Raw genomic sequence first — 11,922 nt, 5'->3', positions numbered from 1 at the left:
TCATTTGGTTACCGGAAGGTTTTCGTGCATTACCGGAAAAGTTTCGGGCTCATCGGTAGTGTACCGGGAGTGCCGGGAGGGGTGCCGGGGACCATCGGGAGGGGTGTCACGCCCCAAGGGGTCTCATGGGCTATGGGAAGAGATAAACCAGCCCCTAGTGGGCTGGAATAAGTTCCCACTAAGGCCCATAAGGTTTGAGAAGGAAAAAACACAAGGTGGAAAGAGTTTCCAAGTGGGAAGGTGGAATCCTACTCCAAGTAGGATTGGAGTAGGACTCCTCCACCTCCAATTTCGGCCAAACCTTTAGGTTTTGAGGCTGCCTCCTCCCCTCCCTCCCACCTATATATACGGAGGTTTTAGGGCTGATTTGAGACGACTTTCTCACGGTTGCCCGACCACATACCTCCATAGTTTTTCCTCTAGATCGCGTTTCTGCGGAGCTCGGGCGGAGCCCTGCTGAGACAAGATCATCACCAACCTCCGGAGCGCCGTCACGCTGCCGGAGAACTCTTCTACCTCTCCGTCTCTCTTGCTGGATCAAGAAGGCCGAGATCATCGTCGAGTTGTACGTGTGCTGAACGCGGAGGTGCCGTCCGTTCGGTACTAGATCGTGGGACTGATCGCGGGATTGTTCGCGGGGCGGATCGAGGGACGTGAGGACGTTCCACTACATCAACCGCGTTCACTAACGCTTCCGCTGTACGATCTACAAGGGTACGTAGATCACTCATCCCCTCTCGTAGATGGACATCACCATGATAGGTCTTCGTGCGCGTAGGAAAATTTTTGTTTCCCATGCGACGTTCCCCAACACATAGCTGCTTCAGAAGCGGCTCATGAAGGAATTTGGATGAAGGAGCTCATCACCGACCTTGGAGTGGTTCCAAGCGCGTCGGGTCCTATGACACTCTTCTGTGATAACACTGGAGCCATTGCCATAGCCAAAGAGCCCAGGTTTCACCGGAAGACGAAGCACATCAAGCGCCGCTACAACTCCATCCAGGACCATGTCCAAACTGGAGTGATAGATATTTGTAAAGTACACACGGATCTGAATATTGCAGACCCGTTGACTAAACCTCTTCCACGAGCAAAACATGATCAGCACCATAATAATATGGGTGTTCGATACATCACAATGTAACTAGATTATTGTCTCTAGTGCAAGTGGGAGACTGTTGGAAATATGCCCTAGAGGCAATAATAAAATGGTTATTATCATATTTCCTTGTTCATGATAATCGTCTATCGTTCATGCTATAATTGTATTAACAGGAAACACTAATACATGTGTGAATGAATAGATCACAATGTGTCCCTAGCAAGCCTCTAGTTAGCTAGCTCGTTAGTGAATAGATGATCATGATTTCCTGATCATGGACATTGGATGTCATTGATAACGGGATCACATCATTGGGAGAATGATGTGGTGGACAAGACCCAATCCTAAGCCTAGCACTAGATCGTATTGTTCGTATGCTAATGCTTTTCTAATGTCAAGTATCTTTTCCTTCGACCGTGAGATTGTGCAACTCCCGGATACCGTAGGAGTGCTTTGGGTGTATCAAACGTCACAACGTAACTGGGTGACTATAAAGGTGCACTACGAGTACCTCCGAAAGTGTCTGTTGGGTTGGCACGAATCGAGATCGGGATTTGTCACTCCGTGTGACGGAGAGGTATCTCTGGGCCCACTCGGTAGAACATCATCATGAGCTCAATGTGACTAAGGAGCTAGTCACACGATGACGTGCTACGGAACGAGTAAAGAGACTTACCAGCAACGAGATTGAACAAGGTATAGGTATACCGACGATCGAATCTCGGGCAAGTTCTATACCGACAGACAAAGGGAATCGTATACGGGATTGATTGAATCCTTGACATCGTGGTTCATCCGATGAGATCATCGTGGAGCTAGTGGGAGCCACCATGGGTATCCAGACCCCACTGATGGTTATTGGCCAGAGAGGTGTCTCGGTCATGTCTGCCTGTCTCCCGAACCCGTAGGGTCTACACACTTAAGGTTCGATGACGCTAGGGTTATAGGGAATTGTTATACGAGATTACCGAAAGTTGTTCGGAGTCCCGGATGAGATCCCGGACGTCACGAGGAGCTCCGGAATAGTCCGGAGGTAAAGATTGATATATAGGACGGATGGTTTCGGACACCGGAAGTGTTTCGGGCATCACCGGTAACGTACCGGGACCACCGGGACCACCGAAGGGGGGCTGCGACCCCAAGAGGTAAGATGGGCTAAGTGGGGGTGGGAACCAGCCCCTAGTTGGGCTGGTGCGCCTCCCCACTCAGCCCATGGCGCAGGGGAAAGAAAAAGAGGGGGGGAACCCTAACTTAGGTGGGCCTTAGGCCCACCAGAGGGGTGCGCCACCCCCTCCTCCCCATCTGGCCGCCACAAACCCCATCTGGGAGGGCTGCCGCACCCCCTAGGGTGGAAACCCTAGGGGTGGCACCCCCTCTCCCCTTCCCCTATATATAGTGGGCACTTTTGGCCTTTGGAGGACACAGTTTTCCCTCTCCCTCGGCGCAGCCCTGCACTTCTTCCTCCTCCTCTCTGCCGGCGCTTGGCGAAGCCCTGTCGGGAGACCTCGTCTCTCCACCAACACCACATCGTCGTGTTGCTGGTCTTCTTCCCCAACCTCTCCCTCCTCCTTGCTGGATCAAGGTGCGGGAGACGTCACCGGGCTGCATGTGTGTTGAACGCGGAGGTGTCGTTGTTCGGCACTAGATCGGAATCGCTGCGAGTACGACTCCATCAACCGCGTTCTAGCAACGCTTCCGCTTAGCGATCTTCAAAGGTATGAAGATGCTCTTACCCCTCTCTCGTTGCTGGTCTCTCCATAGGAAGATCTGAACATGCGTAGGAAAAATTTTGAATTTATGCTACGTTGTCCAATAAAATACTAGTATTTTTCTCAGTTGATTAGGCGCATTAGCATTTACACTTGCTACATCTCACAACCAATCGATAACTACCTTGGTTCCAGAGATTTTCCAAGCGTGCCTTCTAAACCGTGACCGAGGGAGTAACGGTTTTCGTCCGTTTTTCCGTGAATTAATCGAACAACTCTCTTCTTTCTTAATTAATGAGCGAAACAAACCTTTTAAAAAATCATGCATGCGCCCTCCCAGTTTGCTGCTCACACATTAATACTAGTATTTTTCTCAGTTGATTAGGCGCATTAGCATTTACACTTGCTACATCTCACAACCAATCGATAACTACCTTGGTTCCAGAGATTTTCCAAGCGTGCCTTCTAAACCGTGACCGAGGGAGTAACGGTTTTCGTCCGTTTTTCCGTGAATTAATCGAACAACTCTCTTCTTTCTTAATTGATGAGCGAAACAAACCTTTTAAAAAATCATGCATGCGCCCTCCCAATTTGCTGCTCACACATTAATACTAGTATTTTTCTCAGTTGATTTGGCGCATTAGCATTTACACTTGCTACATCTCACAACCAATCGATAACTACCTTGGTTCCAGAGATTTTCCAAGCGTGCCTTCTAAACCGTGACCGAGGGAGTAACGGTTTTCGTCCGTTTTTCCGTGAATTAATCGAACACCTCTCTTCTTTCTTAATTAATGAGCGAAACAAACCTTTTAAAAAATCATGCATGCGCCCTCCCAATTTGCTGCTCACACATTAATACTAGTATTTTTCTCAGTTGATTAGGCGCATTAGCATTTACACTTGCTACATCTCACAACCAATCGATAACTACCTTGGTTCCAGAGATTTTCCAAGCGTGCCTTCTAAACCATGACCGAGGGAGTAACGGTTTTCGACCGTTTTTCGGTGAATTAATCGAACAACTCTCTTCTTTCTTAATTAATGAGGGAAACAAACCTTTTAAAAAATGCATGCCCTCCCAATTTGCTGCTCACACATTAATACTAGTATTTTTCTCAGTTGATTAGGCGCATTAGCATTTACACTTGCTACATCTCACAACCAATCGATAACTAACTTGGTTCCAGAGATTTTCCAAGCGTGCCTTCTAAACCGTGACCTAGGGAGTAACGGTTTTCGTCCGTTTTTCCGTGAATTAATCGAACACCTCTCTTCTTTCTTAATTAATGAGCGAAACAAACCTTTTAAAAAATCATGCATGCGCCCTCCCAATTTGCTGCTCACACATTAATACTAGTATTTTTCTCAGTTGATTAGGCGCATTAGCATTTACACTTGCTACATCTCACAACCAATCGATAACTACCTTGGTTCCAGAGATTTTCCAAGCGTGCCTTCTAAACCGTGACCGAGGGAGTAACGGTTTTCGACCGTTTTTCGGTGAATTAATCGAACAACTCTCTTCTTTCTTAATTAATGAGCGAAACAAACCTTTTAAAAAATGCATGCCCTCCCAATTTGCTGCTCACACATTAATACTAGTATTTTTCTCAGTTGATTTGGCGCATTAGCATTTACACTTGCTACATCTCACAACCAATCGATAAGTAACTTGGTTCCAGAGATTTTCCAAGAGTGCCTTCTAAACCGTGACCTAGGGAGTAACGGTTTTCGTCCGTTTTTCCGTGAATTAATCGAACACCTCTCTTCTTTCTTAATTAATAAGCGAAACAAACCTTTTAAAAAATCATGCATGCGCCCTCCTAATTTGCTGCTCACACATTAATACTAGTATTTTTCTCAGTTGATTTGGCGCATTAGCATTTACACTTGCTACATCTTACAACCAATCGATAACTACCTTGGTTCCAGAGATTTTCCAAGCGTGCCTTCTAAACCGTGACCTAGGGAGTAACGGTTTTCGTCCGTTTTTCCGTGAATTAATCGAACACCTCTCTTCTTTCTTAATTAATGAGCGAAACAAACCTTTTAAAAAATCATGCATGCGCCCTCCCAATTTGCTGCTCACACATTAATACTAGTATTTTTCTGAGTTGATTAGGCGCATTACATTTACACTTGCTACATCTCACAACCAATCGATAACTACCTTGGTTCCAGAGATTTTCAAGCGTGCCTTCTAAACCGTGACCGCGGGAGTAACGGTTTTCGACCGTTTTTCGGTGAATTAATGGAACAACTCTCTTCTTTCTTAATTAATGAGCGAAACAAACCTTTTAAAAAATCATGCATGCGCCCTCCCAATTTGCTGCTCGCACATTAATACTAGAATATTTCTCAGTTGATTAGGTGCATTAGCATTTACACTTGCTACATCTCACAATCAATCGATAACTACCTTGGTTCCAGAGATTTTCAAGCGTGCCTTCTAAACCGTGACCGAGGGAGTAACGGTTTTCGACCGTTTTTCGGTGAATTAATCGAACAACTCTCTTCTTTCTTAATTAATGAGCGAAACAAACCTTTTAAAAAATCATGCATGCGCCCTCCCAATTTGCTGCTCACACATTAATACTAGTATTTTTCTCAGTTGATTAGGCGCGTTAGCATTTACACTTGCTACATCTCACAACCAATCGATAACTACCTTGGTTCCAGAGATTTTCCAAGCGTGCCTTCTGAACCGTGACCGAGGGAGTAACGGTTTTCGACCGTTTTTCGGTGAATTAATCGAACAACTCTCTTCTTTCTTAATTAATGAGCGAAACAAACCTTTTAAAAAATCGTGCATGCGCCCTCCCAATTTGCTGCTCACACATTAATACTAGTATTTTTCTCAGTTGATTAGGCGCGTTAGCATTTACACTTGCTACATCTCACAACCAATCGATAACTACCTTGGTTCCAGAGATTTTCCAAGCGTGCCTTCTGAACCGTGACCGAGGGAGTAACGGTTTTCGACCGTTTTTCGGTGAATTAATCGAACAACTCTCTTCTTTCTTAATTAATGAGCGAAACAAACCTTTTGAAAAATCGTGCATGCGCCCTCCCAATTTGCTGCTCACACATTAATACTAGTATTTTTCTCAGTTGATTAGGCGCGTTAGCATTTACACTTGCTACATCTCACAACCAATCGATAACTACCTTGGTTCCAGAGATTTTCCAAGCGTGCCTTCTAAACCGTGTTCGAGGGAGTAACGGTTTTCGACCGTTTTTCGGTGAATTAATCGAACAACTCTCTTCTTTCTTAATTAATGAGCGAAACAAACCTTTTGAAAAATCATGCATGCGCCCTCCCAATTTGCTGCTCACACATTAATACTAGTATTTTTCTCAGTTGATTAGGCGCGTTAGCATTTACACTTGCTACATCTCACAACCAATCGATAACTACCTTGGTTCCAGAGATTTTCCAAGCGTGCCTTCTAAACCGTGTTCGAGGGAGTAACGGTTTTCGACCGTTTTTCGGTGAATTAATCGAACAACTCTCTTCTTTCTTAATTAATGAGCGAAACAAACCTTTTGAAAAATCATGCATGCGCCCTCCCAATTTGCTGCTCACACATTAATACTAGTATTTTTCTCAGTTGATTAGGCGCGTTAGCATTTACACTTGCTACATCTCACAACCAATCGATAACTACCTTGGTTCCAGAGATTTTCCAAGCGTGCCTTCTAAACCGTGACCGAGGGAGTAACGGTTTTCGACCGTTTTTCGGTGAATTAATCGAACAACTCTCTTCTTTCTTAATTAATGAGCGAAACAAACCTTTTAAAAAATCATGCATGCGCCCTCCCAATTTGCTGCTCACACATTAATACTAGTATTTTTCTCAGTTGATTTGGCGCATTAGCATTTACACTTGCTACATCTCACAACCAATCGATAACTACCTTGGTTCCAGAGATTTTCCAAGCGTGCCTTCTAAACCGTGACCTAGGGAGTAACGGTTTTCGTTCGTTTTTCCGTGAATTAATCGAACAACTCTCTTCTTCTTAATTAATGAGCGAAACAAACCTTTTAAAAAATCACTTAGTATGATACTACCTCCGTCACAGTTTATAAGGCACACACACGTGTACCTAGGTCGTCAATTTGACTTATAAAAAATCTATTGTTTAATATAAAAATTATATCATTAAAAAATAGAACATCTAAAGTTTTTAATGCTATATTTTTTGTGATATATGATTATCATTAAATTGGTCAAATTGACGACCTAGATACACATGTCGGACTTATAAACTGAAATGGAGGGAGCAGGCAGCTAGGCATCACTTTAAAACCGATGCAACATTGCTAACCGTGCCTCTCACTTTGATCATCCTAGTTATGCCTCATTAGAAAATGGACCAACGCGCCTCCACGGTGTCGCAAAGATGTGCATTTTAATATGGAAAGTTGGTTTTCGAAGCAAGAAGCTACTACGGCGTCGCCTTTTGGCAACGCGCCAAGCCAAGGCGTGAAAACAAAGCCAGAAGGAGAAATTCGCAGGTTGAGAGAGATAATAAAAGAAAAGCATTTTAAAAAGGGTCAAGTGGGCATGATGGCCGTGCTTCCAGAGGCTTCCAGGGGCAGGCAGTGCGTGGAGAGGAGCCCAGACAGCCGAGGAGAGAGAAAAAGGGAAACTTCAGGAGCCTCCTCCTCCTCCCCCGGCGCACCCTCCGGCCGGCGACGCGCGCGGCATGGCCACCGGCGGCGACGGGGACCCGGCGGCGCCCGGCGGCGGCGACCTGTACGCCGTGCTGGGGCTCAGCAAGGAGTGCTCCGACGCCGACCTCAAGGTCGCCTACCGGAAGCTCGCCATGGTGAGCGCGAACCACCGACCCCCTCCTCGGCCCCTCCCTCCCTCCCTTCCTTCTCCGGCGTGCGCCACGTCTCCGCGTTTCCTTTTCTCGAAACCTCCCTCCGCATCTGCGTTGCGGTTGCTCTGCTCGCCCGCTCTCGATTCGGCCGGGAGCCGGGGAGGCACGGCCGTGGACTGCGCCTCGCGCCATGGCCGGGGAAGGACGATTGCCGGTCGCCGATCTCCAGTTTGGAAATTGGAGGTTGGCGCCAAAGCTCGTTCGTATTCCTGCAGCTCAGCCGGCGCCACAGCCCCCTGCTTTATGCGAGGGAGCTCGTGATCTTTGTCGATCCGGTGATTTAGATCCCCATACACCCGTGCTTGTAGCCAATTATCGGCGTATTTCGTCTGTCCTGCCATCTCCGTACTCGTCGAACATTGTTTGATTCGTCCCAAATTTCGCTCTGCTCCAACTCTGAAACTGCTCTGTTTTTCTTTGTTCTGCTACGAATTCATCTGAACTTGATCTGTAACCTGTTGCAGAGGTGGCATCCGGACAGGTGCTCGTCCTCCAGCGGCACCAAGCACATGGAGGAGGCCAAGGAGAAGTTCCAGGAGATCCAGGGCGCCTATTCGGGTCTAAATCTCCCTTCTCTCAAGCTCCACCCCCTCCCCCATATTTATCTGCCCACAGTCCAACACCACATCACTTGTTTACATGTTGCAACAAACTGACTAACCCGCCGAACCGATCTACCAAGCTAGTTGGCAAACTTATCGCATGGAGCCCTCGTGCTCCGATCGCATTGTTGTTCTTGTGCAGTCCTCTCCGACGCCAACAAGCGGTTCCTCTACGACGTGGGGGTGTACCAAGAAGAAGAAGACAGCGACGACAGCGTAAGGATTGCGTGTTGTAATCTAGCTTTCCGTTGGTATTTTGCTTATAGTGGGAGTGACGTTTTCTGCTATTGTTTTGCAGATGCAGGGGATGGGGGACTTCCTTGGTGAGATGGCCCATATGATGAGCCAGACGCGGCCAGCGGTAAGAACCATTGGCTTCGCGGTCTCCGATTTAGATGATATATTTTTTGTAATCTAGCATTAGTTGGCACTATGGCTGTCATTTTGGGTTTCGACACTGATTTTATCACCATACTTCGCCAACCATCATCTTATATGTTCCGTTGTTTGTAAAATCTTTATCCTGGGCTTGGAAGAAGAACGAAGAAAAACTATATGATTTTTGACATATTTTGCAGTCAAACCAAAACTTGCTGTTCTTGGACTACTTTTGGGGTTCTCGGTGCGTTCCCACTTTGGGGGGGGTGGGGGGGGGGGGGGCAAATTCTGAGCTAAGCATAAATTAAAAAATTTGACATTGCAGATGACTTTTCACAGCATAACTATATGATTTGCATACATATTTCCTTGTCCACTGGAAAACTCATCAATAAACATAACAAAGTTGTCCAAATATGAGTGAGCGAGTCATTAAAATCTTGCTTATGTTTACTTGAGGGATTTCAGTAGCTTCAAAAGATATTGTTTTTTGTATGTATGTATGTACGTATGTTCAAGGCTTGAAAAAGGATTGTTGGAGTTCCATATCTTCCATGGTTTTTCTTGGATACTAAAAATGAAACTTGGGTGAACTTCTCTGGAATAAACTAGAAAACGAGATGTTCTTTTTTCCTGGACTCTATTCATCCATTGAAAACATGACAATAACTGGACTCTGTTCATCCATTGAAAACATGATAATAACAATGAGCCTTTGGATTTGCAGAGGCAGGAGAGCTTCGAGGAGCTGCAGCAGCTGTTTGTGGACATGTTCCAGTCTGATATTGACTCGGGATTTTGCAATGGACCTGCCAAGGGCCATCATGACCCGTTCCAAAGACAGACTCAAACATTCTCGACCTCCCCTTCCTCGCCGCCATCTCCACCACCTCCGCTAGCTACAGAGGCAGAAGCAGCCTCATGTAACGGCATTAACAAGCGTGGCTCATCAGCAATGGGCTCTGGGAAGCCTCCAAGAGCTGCGGAAGCGGGTGCGGGTTACGGCCAGTCTGAGTTTTGTTTTGGGGTAAGTATCCCTTGTGAGTCCCTATTTATTTGTCAATTGGGTGTATTAGTTTTTCTTAACAAGTTCAGCATCAGATACCCAAGCATAACCTCGTATACTGGAATAAATAGGTGGTTTGCCACGATTCTTCGTCCTGCTTTTGGGTACCTTTTCCATTGTCCAGCATGACTGGCCATCCATCAGAAAGGGTTAGATAGATAGGTAGCGACCTTTTGGTCTTTGTGCAAGTTCACCTGCATTGGATGGTGATAGGGGCCTACAGGGTCCCAGGTTGTGGAAGCCACTAGACGTTCACTTCTAAGCTAATTAAGAATTTCATCATCATAATCATGAAACATTCTGGCTAAAATAAACATGGAGGGGCCCAACGGAACTTTTTGCATTGGATGGACCACCAACCAAGTGATGCAAAATCTAGCTCCACCACTGGATGTATTCTTCACACGAGGGCTTGCTTATCAGCTATGAGGTTTGTTGATAGGGCCTTCTGAATAATCCATTAGTGGCACATCACTGTCTTTAGTATGGCTCATATGGTAGAACAGTCCGCTGAGCTACTTTTCTCGCGTAGGTAAATTGCCTTTGGATAGGCTTTTTGTATTGACATTATGTGACTTGTCTCACGGTCTATGGCATTTAGAGAAATTGTAAATTTTCTGTGAGATAAATGGCTTTTTAGCAACTAAATAAACAGATAGGATGGGGCCATACATGACCTTTTTGCTTTGCAACTTTCGCCTTTTTTAAAGTTGTTCTACGTTGTATGGTGCTGTTGCTGACTTGTTCACCGCATCCTTTTATCGTGAGAACACGTGTTGTTCTGGCTACCTTAAATTGACAACCAGTTGAATGCTTCATGATAAAGCCGCATCTGTTATCTGATGATATTCTATATTTCCTATTGTTCTTTAAGAATCTTCAAAGTAGCGGTGCTGGTTGACACTGGTTGGCTCAACTTGCCATGGCGTACGGCGACAACACACGACAGTTGATCTCGGATGTCCTGGTGGTTTAGTAATCAATAACAGACAAGAGAATACTTATGTGTTTGTATAATCCTTCACTTAGGTTTCTGCAGTGAGGTTAACACATTTTTGTGGAGTGCTGATCAGTAGCTGCGCAAGTCATTTCCATCCAAGCTGACCATTTCATCTCGTCTATCTGCAGACGAGTGATGCCAAGCAAGCGCCAAGGGCGCGAGGCGGGAACACCAGCAGGAGACGAAACGGGCAGAAGCAGAAGCTGTCGTCGAAGCACGATGTCTCGTCCGAGGACGAGATGCTGAGCCCGCAGCAGCCCAGAGTAGTATGACCCTCGATGCAACCATCTGGTCCCTTGTCGCCTTATGTCCTGACCATGTCAATGGTCACTCGGTATCGCACTGCAGCCGATAGAGCGCCAGCGCCGGAAGCTGTTACGAGGGGGGATGCTTCGTCGAAGGCTATGTAGGCCCCCCTTAGAAGGTTTGTAAGAGAACCTAGTGTGTGAGACTCATCGATGTTACCGCATTCTTTTTTCTCGGTTTGTGACGCTATGTTGTTGTTGTTGTTGTTGTTGTGGTTGTTGTTGGGCATTGTACTCTCGATTGATTCAGTGTCCATTGCTGTTATGATGGAAGAAGAAAGCTCCTTGTTGTGGTAAGATGTCAGAGATACTTGACCAAACTGTGAATGGCATGACACTCAAAGAGCAAACGTCTTAGCATTTACATCTTCAGTCTGACTGCCCATAAAATCTGAACCAAAACAAATATGTGTGAATAATCTCAGTGAACACTGAGCGGCTTTGGAACTGGAATAATTGGTTACAGTCAGCGCAGCTAATTGATGTACAGATGGCAGCATGAAGAAAATGCTACTGCCCTTTTTTCATATCATTCAAATGCAACTTCTTTATCTTCTGAATTTCATTCAAATGCTAGTGCTCTCTTTTTTTAGGCTAAAATGCTATTGCTCTTGACAATGCGTGGATGCATGCGCCCAGCCTTTTTGAAATCGGCCTTATCAAAAGCAAGGAGATGTGCCTCAGTACTGAAAGCCCATAGAAGTACCAGGCCCACTAACTTTGCACCGAGCAGCTGCACCACCAAGCTATCCTTGGGAACCACCTGACAACGACAACGTGAGGAGCCAGGCAAAATTTAATACACCTTTCAATGATTACTCCCATCTTCACACGTTGTGATAAGTGGGGCGCTGCATGCGTGTCACG

General features: G+C 45.8%; 1 protein-coding gene across 2 annotated transcripts; it reads left to right on the top strand.

The window, feature by feature from the left end:
* Nucleotides 1-7,414: 7,414 nt before the first annotated feature.
* On the top strand, nucleotides 7,415-11,352 carry LOC123402041 (chaperone protein DnaJ-like). Of its 2 annotated transcripts, none has more exons than XM_045095900.1 (6): nucleotides 7,415-7,647; nucleotides 8,169-8,262; nucleotides 8,449-8,522; nucleotides 8,605-8,667; nucleotides 9,412-9,711; nucleotides 10,879-11,352. In XM_045095900.1, exons 1-6 carry the CDS (start codon nucleotides 7,525-7,527, stop codon nucleotides 11,020-11,022), a joined length of 798 nt encoding a protein of 265 aa, XP_044951835.1. In that variant the 5' UTR covers nucleotides 7,415-7,524; the 3' UTR covers nucleotides 11,023-11,352. The 2 variants fall into 2 exon arrangements, with proteins under 2 accessions (XP_044951835.1, XP_044951836.1); XM_045095901.1 differs by having other exon boundaries at nucleotides 10,625-10,892.
* The last annotated feature ends 570 nt before the right edge of the window (nucleotides 11,353-11,922 follow it).

This window comes from Hordeum vulgare, chromosome 6H (genome assembly GCF_904849725.1).
Source record: "Hordeum vulgare subsp. vulgare chromosome 6H, MorexV3_pseudomolecules_assembly, whole genome shotgun sequence".
NCBI classification, from domain to species: domain Eukaryota; kingdom Viridiplantae; phylum Streptophyta; class Magnoliopsida; order Poales; family Poaceae; genus Hordeum; species Hordeum vulgare.
Note: the sequence above shows the minus strand (reverse complement) of the source record. Positions and strands in the feature narration are given on the sequence as shown.